The sequence below is a fragment of the Chiloscyllium plagiosum genome, unplaced genomic scaffold (assembly GCF_037043375.1).
Source record: "Chiloscyllium plagiosum isolate Xiang-an unplaced genomic scaffold, Cpla_swu_hap1 HiC_scaffold_51, whole genome shotgun sequence".
NCBI lineage: Eukaryota > Metazoa > Chordata > Chondrichthyes > Orectolobiformes > Hemiscylliidae > Chiloscyllium > Chiloscyllium plagiosum.
Genome location: NW_028270189.1, coordinates 1,726,638 through 1,746,140, shown reverse-complemented (window position 1 = coordinate 1,746,140; position 19,503 = coordinate 1,726,638). Strand labels below are relative to the sequence as shown.

At 49.1% G+C, this 19,503-nt stretch overlaps 1 protein-coding gene across 1 annotated transcript in view; it reads right to left on the bottom strand.

Moving 5' to 3' along the window:
• Nucleotides 1–19,485, bottom strand: part of irak1 (interleukin-1 receptor-associated kinase 1) — a 45,109-nt gene extending 25,624 nt beyond the window's left edge. The window contains 2 exon segments of the mRNA XM_087985284.1: nt 4,407–4,580; nt 19,248–19,485. Of these exon segments, the coding sequence (XP_087841410.1) occupies nt 4,407–4,580; nt 19,248–19,359 (286 nt within the window). The 5' untranslated portion in view covers nt 19,360–19,485.
• Between the last annotated feature and the right edge of the window lie 18 nt (nt 19,486–19,503).

Genomic DNA, 19,503 nt, shown 5'->3' with positions numbered 1-19,503 from the left:
TTAGGTCAAAAATCCTGGAATCTCCCCCCATTCCTCAACAAACAGCACCATGGGGTGCCCATACCCTACACAGGATGCAGCAGCAACACCACTAGAGATTGGGGGGGGGGGGGCACCGACACCCCCCTCCCCACAGCAGGTTATCGCAGTGAGCAAATGGGGAGGCTGCCCCTGTGCTGGATGCAAGACGTCAGCGAACACAGAAGGCATCACCAGCAAGTAAAACGTGAGCGAGAGGGGTTCTGTCTCAGTATTCCAAGCTGAAACCTCTACGGTCTGAGATGAACCAGGTGGGGAAAGAGTGAGCGGTGGGGTGAGGGGAGGTGAAGAATGCTGGGGAGGGGGGGGGGGGGGGGTGCACAGAGTGGTGGTAGCGAGGGTTAATGAGGAAGAAATGGTAGGAACCCCTCCACATTTCAGAGGCCAATTCCCAGCCTCCTCAGCCACTCTTGGTCGCATATAGCCCCCAGTGAAGGGTGCTGCGACGCCCCCGCAGTCGAAGCTTTAAGGGGAATGTCTACTGACAGACACAGTGGAAGCTGAGCAAGTTAAAAGCAGAATTAGGTCAGACTGCGGGAAGGGGGTGGCCTCTGGACTCCAGGATGACTGTGCAGTCACTTCCCCCTCCAACACCGCAGCCCAGGCAGGAAGTTCATCGAGACAAGCTGGTTGGTGTCCTCGCCTTCTCAACGGTGTGTTTGTTCCCCAGTTCTCGCCTTCCCAGCACCCGTACCCCACCACGGGCTGTTACACATGAAAGGTCCAAGAGAAGGTGCTGCCTCACGATCACAACAGCAGATTGACCTTTGTCACATGTGCCCTTAAGCAGACGCCACCAGTGCCTCTGATCTCACTGGCACAACCCACGTAGCTTGATGCACGGCCATCCACATGCCCAACCAGGGCAAGCTCTTTGACTAAGGGAGGCATTGCGACAATGCCCTGCCAAGGCCACTCCCCACCCCAGCCTGAATTGGGCACTTCCTGGTGGCTGGTGCACGGGCCAGGAGCTGGAGATCATACTGTACAGAGGAGGCTCTTTGGCCCATCAACGCTGTACTCTCCCAGTCCCACTTACCCACACTAGGCCCAAAGCTTGGAATATTGTTGCACTTCAGTGCCTCATCCAGGGACTTTTAAAAGGTTGCGAGGTGTCCTACCAGTCGGTGCTCCGGGACACGGGTTCAAGTCAAACTGGGGCAGCTGACGGAAGTTAAACTCTATTCCCAAAAACTGGCATCGTATAAAGCTAAGCCAAGTAATCGAGACAACTACCGGCTGTCGTTCAAGGGCCATCCGACAACCACTGCCATCCTTCAGCAAAGTGAACAATTCCAGACCCCTCCAGCGACGTGGTCGAATATTCACGGCCCTCAAAGGGCCTGAGCGAGAGGAGCAATTAAGGACGAGTAACAGCAATTCCCTCTTCCCGGGAAGGAATGAGAGCTGCCTCTTTTAAAGACTTTTGGAGAAACACGAAGTAAAAATCAAACAAACGCCTCGCAGCCCTGAGTGGGGAGACACACATATACACACAGACACAGAGAGACACACACACAGACACGTGTGCTGGAGCTCCATCAAACGCAGGGGAAACCCCCCAACCTCACGCAAGTTTTTGGCGAAACAAATGTCTTTCTAAAGATTCTCGGGGGGTGGGGGAAACCCTAAAATGCAAATGCAAACAGAAAGTGACTCTGCAGCAAAGGCTGAGTCACAGAACCAACAGCTGCAGTGAGCTGGAGGTGCCTGGTGTGGAATTCCCTCCAGCTTACCACCAGTCCCCATCATTTCGCAAACGCAGGGCCACTAGGTGCAGACACCAGGCTCCCAGTCTGATCAAGTTCTGACAGGGATTAGCCCTGGTCAGGACAGGGGGGCAGTCTTTGGAATCTTCTGCCCCAAGGGGCTGGGACAGCTCAGATTGACTCCTGACTGCCCCCTTTCAAGCTGCACAGCTCCAGGGGTAATTAGGGAGAAGCAACAAATGGTGGCCTCACCCAGCGCTGCCCATGTCCTTGCAAGAGGGTAAAAGAGAAAGCGATTAGATGGAGTGAAGGTATTCATCACAAATCTTTTCTGTATTAACAGGAGGGCGCACAGCTCAATGTTAGCGATTGAAACAAACTGACAGGGATGTCACATTCCCTCAAAAACATACAGGTGGGCCATGGTCACTGGCCCATTGCAAAGGAGTCCAAAAGTGTGATGCTGGGCTGGAAAAGCACAGCAGGTCAGGCAACATCCAAGGAGTAACAGAGTCGATGTTTCGGACATAAAGCCCTTCATCAGGAAGGTGGAGGGGCGGGGAGGAGGCCGAGAGACATAAATGGAGTAGGGGGTGGGGCTGGGAAGGCGATAGTTAGGTGCAAGCGATAGGTGGGAAGGACCTACCTGCCCTCCAGACCTGTCCATCACTCCCTCCTCTGACCTATCACCTTCATCCACCAACACTTTCTCAGCTTCCTACCCCCAACCACACCCCCCCCTCCCATTTATCTCTCAGCCGCAGCCCACAAGACTCGCTCCTAATGAACGGCTTATGCCCGAAACGTTGATTCTCCAGCTCCTCGGATGCTGCCTGACCGGCTGTGCTTTCCCAGCAACACACTCTCGACTCTTAACTCCGTATCTCTGGAAATCTCTCGATCTCTGACTTGAACCTACTCAAATGACCCAGTCGCTGGGGCAGAGGAGTCCAAAATTCCCCAATCCCCGAGAAAACGCTCTCATCTCGGTCTAAAACAGCTGATCTCTTATTCAGAGTCTGTGCCCCCTTGGCTGCAGGTCCCATCGCTCCAACCCAGGGGCAAGATCCTTTGTGAATCTACCTTGGCAGGCCCCCGTGAGGAGCTTGCACTCTTCAGTGAGATCACTTCTCTGTTGTGGAAATTCTCCCGAGAATACAAGCGCAGTTTCTCACTTCCCTCCGCTAGCACGGTCTCGCCATCCCAGTTGTCTGTCTGATGGACCTTTGTTACCTTCCCTATCACAAGTCCTCCCTTCGGGAAGGAGGTCAGAATGGCACACCCTACTCCAGGTGGAGTCACGCCAAGCCTCCACACAGCTGCATCTAGACCTCCAATTCACCTACGGTGGTGAAAACCTTTGACAAGGGTGCAATGGTTAGATTCTCTCTCGGTAGAATTCTCACGGCCTGACACTGGGGGGGGGGGGGGGGGGGGTGAATGTTTCTTGCCAGTAAGCAGCCCATGCATCGAGGAAAATCACAGGAGTGCCTGTGAGGTGTGGCAGTGACTCTACCTCCGGGCAGGGAGGCCCGGGCTCGGTTCCCACCTGCTCCAGAGGTGTGCCGTTGGGTGTCTGGGCAGGCTGGTGGAAAAATATCTAAAGAGGAATCGCGCCACACAGACGCGATCGGGACACGCAATCAGCTCCAGCAGACAGAACACATCCAGGAATATCACGCAAAGTTGGAGCTCGAACTGCTGATGCTAGGTTGGGTGGCAGAAATTTGCACAGCCTGGAGCGCTGACCTCAATGACTCGAAGGAAAGCCTCGAACTGTTCGAGGAGTTAATCACCCACGGCAGCTCGTCAGAGCAGAGGGAAAGAAATAGTTAGCTCCCGAAGCCTTGCAAATCAGCAGCACCACAGTATTCTCAAAGGCGCGACCCATAATCCCCATGAGCTGACAGGGAACCATCAGAACGGGACGGGGCTGTGCCCACGGACGATAATGCATATCCGAGATGACGGGGTGTTGGGCTTTTCTGTGAGGGAGAACATGTGGTGCAGTATAATGTCCTGTTGTTCAAGTCCCACCACACTCCAGGGGCTACTCCCCACCGAGGCAGTACCGATAGCACGGCCAAACAGGTTGGTTAACAATATCAGAGATGCACGAGGCAGTCGGTGAGAGTCGGAGACACAGGCCACTGATGCTATGGCTTCTCGCAACCTGTACCAGGAAAACATTCATTACAGAAGCAAACAGCCACGTGTTTGGTGAGCCTCACGTGCACACGAAAAGTCTTTAGTTGCTAAGAGCAGTGACTGAGTTTAACTTGTATCAACAACTAAAACAGATAGTGAACCACTTTCATGAAACGACATTGAGGAGACACAAAGCTGTGATTTCCTTGAATGATAGACCACAGTCAATGGGCCAAAAGGCCTCCACCTGCTCCAACGTTGCCCTTGCAAAGGTATAAGAACAAGAATGCAGCTAACTGTAGGCAGATAAACAGGGACAGTGCACAGAGACCCACACCCTGCCAAATAGACAGGGACAGTGCACAGAGACCCACACCCTGCCAAATAGACAGGGACAGTGCACAGAGACCCACACCCTGCCGAATAGACAGTGACAGTGCACAGAGACCCACACCCTGCTGAATAAGCACTGATGAGTAACAAATGGCTGAGGGGTAATGGGAAACATACCTGACAGGATGATGTCCCTGGCTCGCCCGAGGTTTAGACTGGTGAGAATGTGCAGCAGATCTCCCACAGTCCCATTACGGTTCATCCAGTACCACATGACATTCTGTGTCCGACCGGGTTTGCCTGTGCTCTCCAGCAATCGAAGTTCAGTCATGTCACTGACAAGGGAGGAGGCTGAAAAGGAGGGGAGGGAGGGCAACACCAAGTCATTCCCCTTTTATAGTTTAACTCATCTTGCCCAGAGCGAGTGAGGGACCAAACATACCCCCAGTGAAACACCTCAAAATGATTCTGAATTCGGATTCTCTGGTAACTCTTAACGCAGCTACAGGAAGCGCTGCCACAGGCTATTCGATTGCCCAATGTGCTCCCACATTATAGTCTGATCACTTAATGTGGACATGATGTACATCGTTACATAAAAAATCAAAGTTGATGACTTTGGTGGCATTAATGATCGAGCCTTAAGCTGCTGAAGGAACAATGATTGTGGTAAAGGATTATTCCCACTGCCCTGAAACACTCCTAGGGCTGGAGGCAGGGGCCAGCTTGCTGCAGGATACTCTCTCAATGGGGAAAGGTGTGCAGGGGTAAGGAGGAAAGGTCAGTCAAAGGTTCAAATTCCTGACAATTCTCACACACAGATAAGGAGTGAGCTAGGTCTCAGTGATTTAACAAAAACAAAACCACCTCAAGACAGAACACACCCGCAAATAACAGCACAGAACCATTGTTGAGCTGGACTTCAGCTCACAAAAGCCAAACTCCCCCAAGTCTAACCTGCCTTGTCTTTATGGCTTTTGATGATTGTTTCTTACAGCGGGTTTATACACAGAATCCTTAATGAATACTTTGCTTCAGTATTCACAACTTAGGCAGACCTTGACGTTTTGAAGGACAGCATCAAGCAGACTGATCTGCTTGAACAGGTTGATGTTAGGAAGGCAGATGTGCTGAAACTTTTGAAAAAGGTAAGGATAGATAAAGCCCCTGGGCCAGACAGGGTATACCCTCAGTTACTACAGGAAGCGTGGGAAGAGATTGCTGCACCTTTGGTGATGATCTTTGCATCCTCACTGTCCACTGGAGTCGTGCCAGATGATTGGAAGGTGGCAAATGTTATTCCGTTGTTCAAGAAAAGAATAAGGATTATCCTGGGAATTACAGACAAATCAGTGGGTGGCACGGTGGCACAGTGGTTAGCACTGCTGCCTCACAGCGCCAGAGACCCAGGTTCAATTCCCGCCTCAGGCGACTGACTGTGTGGAGTTTGCACATTCTCCCCGTGTCTGTGTGGGTTTCCTCCGGGTGCTCCGGTTTCCTCCCACAGTCCAAAGATGTGCAGGTCAGGTGAACTGGCCATGCTAAATTGCCCGTAGTGTTAGGTAAGGGGTAAATGTAGGGGTATGGGTGGGTTACACTTCGGCGGGGCGGTGTGGACTTGTTGGGCCAAAGGGCCTGTTTCCACACTGTGTAATGTAATCTAATCTAAATCTAAATCTAAATCAGTCTTATGCCAATGATGGGCAAAGTATTGGAGAGGATTCTGAGAGATTGGGTTTTCCAAATAATCATAAATCCTTAGTTTGATTACAGATAGTCAGCATGGCTTTGAGAGGGGCAGGTCATGCCTCAAACCTTACTGGACTCTTGAGAATGTGACAAAACATGCTGATGGAAGTAGAGCAGTGGAAGTGGTGTACGTGGATTTTAGCATGGCATTTGATAAGGTTCCCCATGGTAGGCTCATTCAGAAAGTAGGGAGGCATGGGATATAGGAAACCTGTCTGTCTGGATACAGAAATGGCTGGCCCATAGAAGACAGAGGGTGGCGGTAGACGGAAAGTATTCAGCCTGGAGCTCGGTGACCAATGGTCGCCTGTAGGGATCGGTTTTGGGACCTCTGCTCTTTGCGATTTTTATAAATGACTTGGATGAGGAGGTGGAAGGGTGGGTTCGTAAGTTTGCCAATGACATGAAGTTTGGTGGAGTTGTGGATAGTGTGGAGGGCTGTTTTAGGTTGCAACGAGAGGATGCAGAGCTGGGTTGATAAGTGGCAGATGGTGCTCAACTCGGAAAAGTGTGAAGTCATTCACTTTGGAAGGTCGAATTTGAATACAGATTACAGGGTTAAAGGCAGGATTCTTGGCAGTGTGGAGGAACAGAGGAATCTTGGGGGGTCCATGTCCATAGATCCCTCAAAGGTGCCACCTAGGTTGATAGCATTGCTAAGAAGGCGTATGGTGTGTTGGCTTTCAGCAGCAGCAAGAATTGAGTTTAAGAGCTGTGAGGTTATGCTGCAGCTCTATAGAGCTCTGGTTAGACCATACTTGGAATATTGCGTTCAGTTCTGATTGCCTCATTATAGGAAGGATGTGGAAGCATTAGGGAGGGTGCAGAGGAAATTTACCAGGATGCTGCCTGGACTGGAGGGCATGTCTTTTGAAGAAAGGTTGAGGGAGCTAGGACTTTTCTCACTGGAGCGAAGAAGGATGAGAGGTGACTTGATAGAGGTTACAAGATGATGAGAGGCATAGAATGGATAGCCAGGGACTTTTTTCCAGGGTGGAAATGTCTATCACGAGGGGACATAATTTTAAGATAATTGGAGGTGGTTTAGGGGAGATGGCAGAGGTAGTTTCTTTACACAGAGTGGTGGGTGTGTGGAATGCACTGCTGGCAGTGGTAGTAGAATCAGACACGAGGGACATTTAAACTATTCTTAGATAGGCACGTGGAAGATGGTACTAAGAAGGGCATGTCAGTTCGTCTGCTCTTAAGAGAAGGATAAACGGTCAGCACAGCATCGTGTGTCAAAGGGCCTGTATCGTGCTGTATTGTTTGAGAATCAGCCTTGCTTCTCCCAGACTGCAGTTAAACCATTTTGCCTTCGTTTCGTTTCCTAGCCACTTACTCATCCCAGCATCATGCTCGAGCCGGAGGTCAGACCATGCTGAACCTTGCTGACTGATGTGACCTGTGACCATCACTGGGATGAGCTCTATAACATCACCCGAGTCTGTCACCATCTCCAGCCCATCTGCCTGCTTAAACTCTCCAATGTGCTCTCATTACCTCCTCACTGAACCATCCCACCATGCTCTTGGCTGTTGTTACACATTTCCCACTTCATGTATGCACGTCTGCATCTGTCTGGGTGTGTGAGGAAACATCTTTCTAAATGTCTCCTCCCAGCTTGTTTTTTTTTCTTCCTTTCGTAAAACGAACTTATGTTCTGTTGTTAAAGAACAGTGTGAGTATGTTTCAGTGACCAACCACAAAACTTAATCGTGCGATTTGTCAAGTCAGATTTTGTCCTCGAATCTGGTTTGTTCAGTGTTACATCGTTCTGAGTTCATAACAGGATACCTGCAGTGAGAATCCAGTCATGGCTGAGCCCCTTCCTGACCTGATGCTGAAGGCAGATTGTTGAAAAATGCAACTTTGCCATGAACTCTCTTAAGCCTTCCAAGGCAGCTTCAGTTGGTATCAATCTTTTCCAACAAATGGCTCTTTGTTAAAAAGAGATGCCAGTGGTCAAGCAATGCCAGTCAAGATGAAAGTTCCGTTGGCATTAACACGGCTGCACTCCCCACCCAATCCCCAAAATACGTACTGAGTCAGCAGGCACACGATTAACCTCCAGGTCCAGCCACCTCACCTGAGGTGCCAGGTTTCACCTAAGAGCCCTGTGGACTGTTCGACTGCAAAGGGTTCACAACTCAGGCAGATTCCCCTCGAGCGAGCCTAATAGGGTCGGACAGCTGTACAGCAGGGAAACTGACTCTTTGATCCAACTTTTCCGTGCCGACCAGAGATCCTAAATTAATCTAGTTCCATTTCCCAGCATTCGGCCCATATCCCCCTAAACCCTTCCTTTTCACGTCCCCATCCAGATGCCTTTTAAATGCTGTCATTGTACCAGCCCCCACCGCTTCTTCTGGCAGCTCATTCTATACACGCACCACCCTGTGTGAAAATGTTGTCCCTCGGGTCCCTTTTAAATCTTTCCCCTTCTCACCTCAAACCTATGCCCTCTAGTTCTGGATTCCCCTATCCTGAGGAAAAAAAAAAGAGCTGACTATTCACCCTATCCATGCCCCTCATGATTTTAAAAATCTCTATAAGGTCACCCCTCAGCCTCCAACACTCCAGGGAAAACAGCCCCAGCCTATTCAGCCTCTCCCTACAGTTCAAATCTTCCAACCCCATTAACATCCTTGTAAATCTTTTCTGAACCCTTTCAAGTTACACAACATTCTTCCTTAAGCTGGGAGACCAGAATTGAATGCTGTGTTCCAAAGTGGCCTCACCACAACATGATCGCTGACTCCTATACTCAATGCACTGACCAATAAAGGTAAGTGTGCCAAACACCTTTCTCACCACCGTCTTCCTGCAACTCCATCTTCAAGGAACTACGAACCCTAAGAGCACTTTCTTCAGCAACACTCACCAGGACCTTATTATTAAGTGTATAAGTCCTGCCCTGATAAGTCTTTCCAAAATGTGCGTACGCATGTCTATTGCTGAATGGTAATCAGGATACTCAAGAACCTGACCTACTCTGCTAACCCAGAGACTCCAAAGCTGCTTCCTGCAAGCTCACTGATCACCAACAAAGTTGATGAGGTTGCGAAGCAGGGGCCTGTAAGCTTGCACAACAGCAGCTCCACGCTGCTGAGTCAGGGAGTCACTGGGGAAGTCTGTGACATAAGCACTTATCAGATCAGATTACTATCAACAGGACCAGTTGAAGAGGTGAGGTTTACCTTGTTTTCACCACAAGCTTTCCATACAACTGAACAATGCTCACCACATTCACAGCAGGCTGTGTCATCTGCTAAAACTCCTGACACCCCCCCCCCACCCCTAACACACACATGCACACAAAAGGTGCTTCAAATCAGCAAATAACATAAGCAACCTCTGAGGACGTAATGATGCCACACAGGGCAGACAGTGGATTGGAGGCTCCACCATTTTAACTCATCAGGCAAAGGGCCTGGTGATGGCTTCCAAACACCACGTCCTCTTTTCAAATATTAAAAAGGAAAAATTCACATGTACAGGGTAATGGGAACTGCTGACGCATCACACTGGTGGGGCAGGAAAACATGATATGGCGGAATGAATCATGGTTACACAAAAAGCGTTAAGCAACATGTTAAAGCGCATATTAGCCTCTTATTAAACCTAGCGTACATTTCTAATATTTTACCCTTTACAAGCTGAACTATGGGGCCACATGAAAGGCAACTACAGAAGTTAAGAGCGCACAGTGTAGACTGTGGCATATTAGCCCGAGCAGAGGATTGGTTCAGTTAGCAGGAAACAGATCAGCCGAAAATGAGTCACTCTTGGACTGACAAGATGTGACGGGTGGCATGTCATAGGGATTAATGCTGAGGCAATCTTTATGCATGACCTGGAAGAACGGATGTGAGTTACGGCTGTTAAACCAGCCGACAATACAAAGACAGGGAGGAAAGTAAATTGCAGAGAAATATTAACTCTGATTTCTCTCTGCACAGGTGGCCAGACCTGCTGAGCTTTTCCAGCAATTTCTGTTTTTGTTTCTGATTTCCAGCACCCGCAGGTCTTTCTGGTTTTGTGTGAAAGGGCAGATGGATTATATTGTGGGAAAATGTGAACTTACCCACGATGGCAGGAAGTACAGAAAAGCAGTGTCTTATTTACATGGATGGAGAGCAGGGACCTGATGGAGGTGTACAAGATGATGAGGGATGTGGACTGGGTGAACTGGAGGCCGCTGCTCCCTCTTAGCTGGAGGGTGACTAACAATGGGCAAGGTCAAAGGGATGGGGTCCACAGGGGATTTGTAGAATAACTTTTTCACCCAGAGGATGGCCAAGGGTGTGGGATGCCCTATCTGGCATTCCTGTTGAAGGGCTTTTGCCTGAAACATCGATTTTCCTGCTTCTTGGACACTGCCTGAACTGCTGTGCTTTTCCAGCACCAATCTAACCTAGACTCTGATTTCCAGCATCTGCAGTACCCACTTCTGCCTACCTGGAAGGGGAGTAGAGGCAGGAAACCTCAATCTCGGAGGAGCCCTTGGAGTCTATGGGCCTAGGGCAGGACAGCAGGACGACTGTAGATGATACATTACTTTCATCAGCAAAGCATTGAAGGGCCTATATACTTGTGATCGCAGGAGCTCAGAGTTACAGATGGATCTGGACGGTTGACAGGTTCAGTACAAAGCGTTTGTAAGCAGGGCTTGTTTATTTGTTCACAGGTGTTGCTGTCTGGGCCAACTGCCCAGAGGACAGGGAAGAGCCACCACATCGCTGTGGGTCTGGAGTCACATGTAGGCCAGACAAGGACAGCCCTGAAGGACACGTTTATTCAGTGGAGTGGAGAAGAATGAGGAGGAGCGAGAGTTCTCACAGAAAGCTACTGAATTGTAACAGGGCCAAGTTAGGGAAAGGATGTTCCCGATGACCAGAGAGTACAAACCCCAAGGGTTACAGTCTGAGGATACAGATTGGGCCATTTCGGGCAGGAATGAGGAGAAATGCCTTCTGCCAGAGGGGGCTGATTTCGGGGATCTCTCTGCCAGGATAAAACATTGAACGTTTCCCAAAAGGAGTTACATCTGACTCAGGGTTGGAGGAGGGGGCTGCCTGAAACGTGGATTCTCCTGGCGCTCGGATGCTGCCTGACCTGCTGTGCTTTCCCAGCACCAGACTCTCGACACAGCTGATTACCTACCTCAGTCTTCTGGTCTCACTTTCTCCCCGTACCCTTGGATTCCTCTGGCCTTGAAAACTATACCTAACTCTTTCTTTGAAGACATTCAAAGTTTTGGTCTCAATTGCTTTCTGTGGCGGAGAGTTCCAGAGGCTGAGCACTCTCGGAGTAACAGACACACTGATGCAATGGTCTGGCAACCAGAAACATTTGTGGAATGTTGGGATGTCAATAGTTACTCAGTGGGGCGTGACTGCAAGTATTCTGTGCTGAGCCAGACCACACCTTCAGTGTTAAATCAAGCTTTTGTCAGGGACACAATGGAAGTATTCAAAACCTTGGGGTGGTCAGTGGCAAGAAACGTTCATAGCAATCAAGTGTCACACTGCAACCGCCTCTCTACCATCAACATCCTGGGGGTTACCAATCACAGAAACTGAACTGGACCCAGCCATCTCAATTCTTTGACCACAAGAGCAGGCCAGAGACTGGGAATCCTGCAGCGAGTAACTCCCCTCCTGGCTCTCCCTCCCAGAGCCTACCCCACATTCGACAAGGTACAAGTCAGGAGTGTGATGGAATACTCCCCACTTGCCTGGATGGGTGCAGCTGCAACACTACTTGAGAAGCTCGACACTATCCAGGGACAAAGCAGCAATTCCCACCCCATTCACACACTAACCCCCACCATTCACACACTAACCCCCACTCACTCCCTCCATCACTGACACTCAGTTGGGAGCAGTGTGTCCTATCTACAAGTCGCACTGCAGCGACTCGCCAAGTTTCCTCAGACAGCATCTTCCCAACCCAATACCTCTACCTCCTGGAAGGATGAGAGGCAGCAGACATATAGGAATGTCAACAGCTGCAAGTTCCCCTCCAAGTCCAACATACGGGCACGCACACACTCACCCATTGGCTGGGACTAATACCGGCTGCTGTCCTTAGTATCGCTGGGTGAAAGCAAAGCTCTGGGACTCCCTCCCTCCCTCACAGCACTGAGGTGTCCCTACACCACATGAGACTGCAGCTGGCAGACTGCTAGCCTAAGCCAAGTCGTCAGAAAAGAGAATGGGGATGGGTGCCCCTTAGTCCTTCAGACCTGGATTTTAAAACACAATCTGATTCGTCCCCTTAAAATGGCAGACAGCGTGAATTGAGGAGGAAGTGGGACAGTATATTTTTGTAGGCAGTAGCATCTGTCGTGACAACCCATTTCCTTCCAGGCTGCATGGGTGAAACAGGGGTAGCTTGTGTTGTAGTGGCACTGAACTCATCACCCAGAGACCGAGACTAATCTGGGGAACACAGGCCCTGGTGGAATTTAAAATCGATTAATCAATCAGAAGTTGAGAGCTTGTCTCAATGAGTGACCATGACAATAATCGTCGATTGTTACAGAAGCCAATCTAGTTCACTCATGTCCCCCTCGGGAAGGAACCCTGCCGTCTTTACCCAGTCTGGTTTATATCTGGACTCCAGACCCTACAGCAACACGGTTAGCTCTGAACCACTCTCTAATGTGGCCAAACAAGCTGCTCAGTTCACAGGCGGATGAGGCATGGACAATAGCCATCACCCATGGCGACACTGGATGGTTGCAGTGAGCTACAGTTAGTGCAGTGGCGGCACCGAGCTCCACTCAGTCGACATTCGACCAGTTGGTGCGACAGGAATGGGAGTCAGCTTGTAGCAAAGTGGCCAGAGCCTGGTGGGGACACAACGCAACCCTGTCGTTCCAACAACGTGAAAACACAGACCATGCAGTCACACATTGCAAGATCTCACGGTGTGGAAAACGACTAACATGCACTGTGACAAGCCCCTAGGCAAAGGAGCATAGGGGTTGCAGTAGACCGTTCAGCCCTTCCTGCCTGCTCTGCCTTTCAATAACATTAAGGCTGACTGAACATAAGGGTCATAGCTCCAACTCATCCATGTCAACCAGATAGTCTAAACTAATCCAGTCGGTATATGCCAGCATTTGGGCCATACCTCTCCCAAACACTAATGCCTTTTATCCATCCCATCCCCATAGCCTTGAATATGAGAGCTGTGGCGGCAGAATCCTTGTGTGTATTTAAGATTAGATTCCCTACAGCATGGAAACATGCCCTTCGGCCCAACAAGTCCACACCGACCCTCCGAAGAGTAACCCACCCAGACCCAGTCTCCTACACTATATTTACCCCTGACTAAGCCACCTAACACGATGGGCAATTTAGCATGGCCAATTCACCTGACCTGCACATCTTTGGACTGTGGGAAGAAACTGATGCAGACACGGGGAGAACGTGCAAACTCCACAGACAGTCACCCGAGGCAGGAATCGAGCCTGGGTCCCTAGCGTTGTGAGGCAGCAGTGCTAACCACTGAGCCACCGTGCCACCCGTAAAGGCTGAGACAGATTGATCCATCTACTGGTCAAGAATCTAAAGGTTATAGGGAAAGGGCAGAAAAGGTGGACAGGAGGAATGCTGGATCAGCCATGATCCTATTGAATTGAGGAACAGGGTGAAAGGGCTGAACAGCCTACTCCTGTTCCTATTTCTTATGATCTCATTGATCAGGCAGCTTTTGTAATTCATGCACTTACATGAAACGTTACACCATGTTTATATCAACATTTTAAAAGTACTTTACATAATGACAGCAAGAGGGTAAAGATTTACAAAGATTTCCACACAGAGTGGTGAATGTATGGAATAACCTGCGAGGGGAAATTGTGAAGGTTGGTACAATTACACTTGAAAGGCATCTGGAGGAGTACATGAATAGGAAGGGTTTAGAGGGAAATGGACCAAATGCTAGCAAATGGGACTAGATTAATTTGGATATCTGGTCAGTACAGACAAGTTGGACCAAAGGGTCTGTTTCTGTGCTGTGTGCCTCTATGATTCTATGACATCATGGGACAAAAGTTCATTGCACAATTTAAATTAATTTGCAGGTAAAATACTACACACAATATTCAAGTTAATTCTTCACATCGAACGGTCCAGCACCGGAACAGGCCACGATGCCGACCATGATGCTACTGTGAACTAATCCCATTGGTCTGCAGATTATCCATCTCCCTCTATTCTCTGCCTTCTTCTGTGTCAAAACCTTTTAAATTATTTAAATGAATTAAACCTCAACTGCACTGGCAATAAAACGCAAACTATTTCACACCTAATTACTATATATAAAAGTAATTCCATACATAATTGCTTCACACCTGTTTGCACCATATGATGTTATTTAACAGATAATTGCACGATCAATACTACTTTGCATCTAATTATAGGACATAAAGATTAATTTACAGATAAAGATTATTTGTACATCCATGCAACATGCAGAAATGACCGGGCAAATAGATTTGCTGCATATAGATTTAAAATTTGAAATGATCTGAAATATGTAGATTATTATATTCCTTTCCTGAAGAAGGGCTAATGCCCGAAACGTCGATTCTCCTGTTCCCTAGATGCTGCCTAACCTGCTGCGCTTTTCCAGCAACACATTTCCATCTCTGATCTCCAGCATCTGCAGACATCACTTTCTCCTCAGAGATTATTATGCACACCAACTACAGCGCACATTTATTTTAATCGATTGGCATGCTAGGGTTTCTGGAGCTAGAAAATATGAACAAAAACTTTCCTTCAATGTCCTTCTCCCCTTTCAAATTAAACTGGAGATGCATCGCTCTTCAAAAACCCACAAACAGTTGCAGAAAATACTCAAGGCAGCTAATGGGGTGCTGGAAAAAACACAAAGAACTTTGGATAATGGAAACCTGAAACAAAACCAAAAAATTGCTGGAGAAACTCAGCAGGTCTGGTAAAACAGCATCCAGGAAACAGTGATATTAATTTGATGACAACAGGTCGGGGAGGGGGATAAGAGGAGAGGCTAGGTGGAGACAGAGGGTAAAAACAATGAATGCTGGAAACCAGATTTTGGATTAGTAGTGCTGGAAGAGCACAGCAGTTCAGGCAGCATCCGAGGAGCAGCAGCCCAGAAAGAGAAGGGAGAAAAGTTAGGCAGGATTGTCTCACTGGCTTGCTGGCAACAAAGAGCTAGAAAGTGATAATTCCCTGGCCAACATCTCTGTCTCAGACTTGCTGCAGTACTCCAGCGAAGCTCAGCACCTCATTTCCCACTCAGGGGCCCTACAACTTTCTGGACTCAACACAGAGTTCAGCATCTTTAGGGCTTGAGCTTCTCCCATGTCCCTGCCCCTGCCCCAACCCCCACACACCAGGCCTTGTTAGCAAATAGTCTGCTATTACAGACAACCCATAATCCTTTTTTTAAAGCCACTAACAGTCCCCACTTCTCCCAGGCCGATCATCACCCACTCCTTTGTCAATCCATCTGCTCTTCTCTGTCTTCGGGCTCTGTTTCCGCCTATCATTTTCACATTAGATTACATTACAGTGTGGAAACAGGCCCTTCGGCCCAACAAGTCCACACCGACCCGCCGAAGCGCAACCCACCCATACCCCTACATTTGCCCCTTACCTAACACTACAGGCAATTTAGCAAGGCCAATTCACCTGACCTGCACATCTTTGGATTGTGGGAGGAAACCGGAGCACCACGTAGACACGGGGAGAACGTGCAAACTCCACACAGTCAGTCGCCTGAGGCGGGAATTGAACCCGGGTCTCTGGCGCTGCGAGGCAGCAGTGCTAACCACTGTGCCACCGTGCCGCCCACTTTAGTTTTTACCCACTCCCTTCACCTTATCTTCTGGGTAAGAAACGCTTTCCTAGTCACCATCAGTACTGAGAAAGAGTTACTGGACTTGAAACGTCAACACTGACTTTGATCCACAGATGCGGCCAGATCTGCTAAGCTTTTCTAGCAATGTTTTTTTTTCCCCGAATGGGATACATACCTGGAGTGTAAGGGGGCAGATGCTACATCACAGCTATGCCAAACCAGCTTTTTTTTGGGGGGGGGGGGGGGCTGGGGGAATAAAGGATTACCAGACACGAAACATCAACCCTCTCTTTCTCTGTCTCTCTCACCACAGATGCTACCAAACCTGCTTAGCTTCTCCAGCAATTCTCTGTTTAGTTTCCAATCTGCACCAGTTGAAACTTTATTGCTGGAACAGCACAGCAGGTCAGGCAGCATCCAGGGAACAGGAGATTCGACGTTTCGGGCACAGGCCCTTCCTCAGGAAGGGCCTGTGCCCGAAACGTCGAATCTCCTGTTCCCTGGATGCTGCCTGACCTGCTGTGCTGTTCCAGCAATAGAGTTTCAACTTTGATCTCCAGCATCTGCAGACCTCACTTTCTCCTCCAATCTGCACCAACCCAGTTCATTCTTTTATTCTAGTTAGACCCCACTCAGAGCACCATGAATAACAACAATAAATCGGTGATACCTTGGAAAAGATGCACTGACCTTGCGAGTACAGGATTGTTTTACAAGAACAGTACTTCAGGGGTTAAGTTACAGGGACAGATAGTACAAACTCAGCCTGTTTTTTTTCCCCCCCCAAAGTATTTAGAAGGTTATGAAGTAATCTGGTCAAAGTCTGGAAGATATTAACCGTTAAAGACAGGGTAGATAAAGATAAGAACTAAAAGGACACTGGATGCTGAAAATCAGAAATAAAAACAAAAATTGCTGGAAAAGCTCAGCACGTCTGCCAGCCACTGTGGAGAGAAATCAAACCCATTCTGAGGAAGGGTCACTGGACCTGAAACATTAACTCTGATTTCTTACCACAGAGGCTTCCAGACCTGCTGAGCTTTTCTAGCAATTTCTGCCAGAGATGAAGATGAACTATTTCCACTAGAGTTATAGAGCTGCATAGCACGGAAACAGACCTTTCATTCCAAACCAACCAGATATCCTAAATAAATCTAGTCCCATTTACCAGCATTTGGCCTATATCCTTCTAAAACCTTCCTACTCATGTACCCACCCAGATGTCTTGAGAATGTTGTAACTGTACCAGCATGCATCAAATCCTCTGGCAGCTCGTTCCATAGACGCACCACCCTCTGTGTGAAAAATTTGCCCATAAGGTCCCTTTTAAATCTTTCCCCCTCACCTATGCTTTCAAGTTTTGGTCTCCCCTACCATGGGAGAAAAGCACCTTGGCTGAAAATGTGTTGCTGGAAAAGCCCAGCAGGTCAGGCAGCATCCAAGGAGCAGGAGAATCGACGTTTCGGGCATGAGCCCTTCCTCAGAAAAGCACCTTGCTGCCCATTTACCCTATCTATCTATGTCCCTCATGATTTCATAAACCTCTAAGGTAACCTCTCAGAGCCTCTGACACTTTGGGGAAAATAGACCCAGACTGTCCCCATAGCTCAAACCTTCCAACATCCTTGCAAATCTTTTCTGAACCCTTTGCAGTTTCACAATATCTTTCCTGCTGCCGGGAGGCCAGTACTGAACTCAGTATTCCAAAAGTGGCTTTGCCAATAGTTGGAGATTTGAGAAGTCAGGGTTCTGGAATAGAATAGCCTAGATGGTGACATATATGAGTATAATGAAAAGTTTATATGCTGCCAATGACAGCAGTGACTTTGATACAAAAGTATCTAGGAACGGCTTCTTAAGTTACACGCTGAGAAGTAGAGCCCAAACTGTTCAGGAACAATGTTTGGAACCCTCTTTCAAATAAGAGTAGGCCAGTCAGTATCTTCCCATACCCCTTGATACCTTTAGCTGCAAAAGCCACATCCAGCTCCCTCTTGAACATACCTAACAGACTGGCCCAACAGCTTCCTATGGGAGAGAATTTCTCAGGTTCACAACTCTGAGTGAAGGAATTCCAGCCCCAGACAAGAGGCTGTGTGAAGTCTGCATGCTCTCATGTCTGCATGGGTTTTACCAGGTGCCCCAGTTTCCTCCGACAGTCCAAAGACGTGCAAGTTAGGTGGATTAGCCATGGGAAATGCAGAGTTACAGGGATGGGATAGCATTCAGAGAAGGTTCATGAGAATGCTCCCAGGAAAGAAACGCTTAACATATGAGGAACATTGGAGGTCTCTGGGTCTATACACGGTGGAGTTTAAAAGGATGAGGGGTGACCTAATTGAAACATACAATACTGGATGGCTTGGTCAGTGTAGATGTTGGCAAGAAGTTCCCATTGGTAGGAGAGACCAGGACCCAAAGGCACACCCACAGAGTAAAGGGAAGACCTTTTAGAATGGAGATAAGGAGAAATTTCTTCAGCCAGAGAGTGGTGTATCTATGGAATTCATTGCTACAGGAGACCAGAAGAACACAACAAGCCAGGCAGCATCAGGAGGTGGAGAAGTCAACAATTTGGATGTAAACCTTCTTCAAATAACACCCAAAACGGCAACTTCTCCACCTCCTGATGCTGTCTGGGTTGCTGGGTTCTGCCAGCCTCCTGCCTGTCGACACTGGATTCCAGCATCTGCAGTTTTGTATCTAAACAGGAGGCTGTGGAGGACAGGTCACGGAGTATATTCAAGACTGAGCTAATAGGTTCTTGAGTATCGAGGTGATCAAGAGTTACAGGCAAGAAAGCGGGAGAATGGGGGTGGAGAAGCTTAAATCAGCCGTGATTCAATGGTGGAGCAGACCCGAAGGGCTGAATGACCTAACTTCTACCACGTCTTATGGAATGGGTCTGGGTGGGATGATCTTCAGAGGGTTGGCGTTGACTTGTTGGGCCGAATGGCCCGCTGCCACCCTGAAGGGATTCTACGATTCCAAACTGCCACCATCTGGCTTCCCGCTACCAAAAAAAAGGTGGACGACCTCGCATCTGACCACCTTGGAGTCGCACTGGCCCAGCATGTGCCCAAGTGGCATTAAGATTCTAACCGACAGGAATACAACCAATAATTTTTTTTTAATTGGAAAGAAAAATCGCCGCCCTGGGGAGGGGGGGGGGGGGGGGCTCACTGAGGGAGACAGCGGCGTCGCTGAGCAAAGCATGTGGGGCTGAGGGCAGGGCGAGTGGCCTCATTCCGCCCAACAGCCATTGGAATGGGGGTGGCCAGCAGGGCTGGAGGGGCTGAATGGCCCGCTCCCGCGCCGGCTCCTCAAATCTCGCGATGACTGAACACTTAAAGGGTGCGCTGTCTTTCTCTTCACGCGCGCGCCCGCCCCCTCTCCGTTTCTCACCGAAGCGGTTCCAGTCGCCGCCGCCCAGCGAGTCCATCACCGAGCAGAATTCGCACATGGTGGCGGCGGGGAGCTTGTAGGCGTACTCGGCGGTCCAGCTCCACTCGGACATTTTCGTCCCTCGAGCCGGGCCAGCGACCCCGTTCCTATGGAAACCGGACGGAGCTCCTCACCCTCCGGCGCCCGGACACACGACTGGCGTCTCCAACGGCAGCCCCCGTCCGGCCACCTCCCATTGGACGACCGCCCCGCCAAT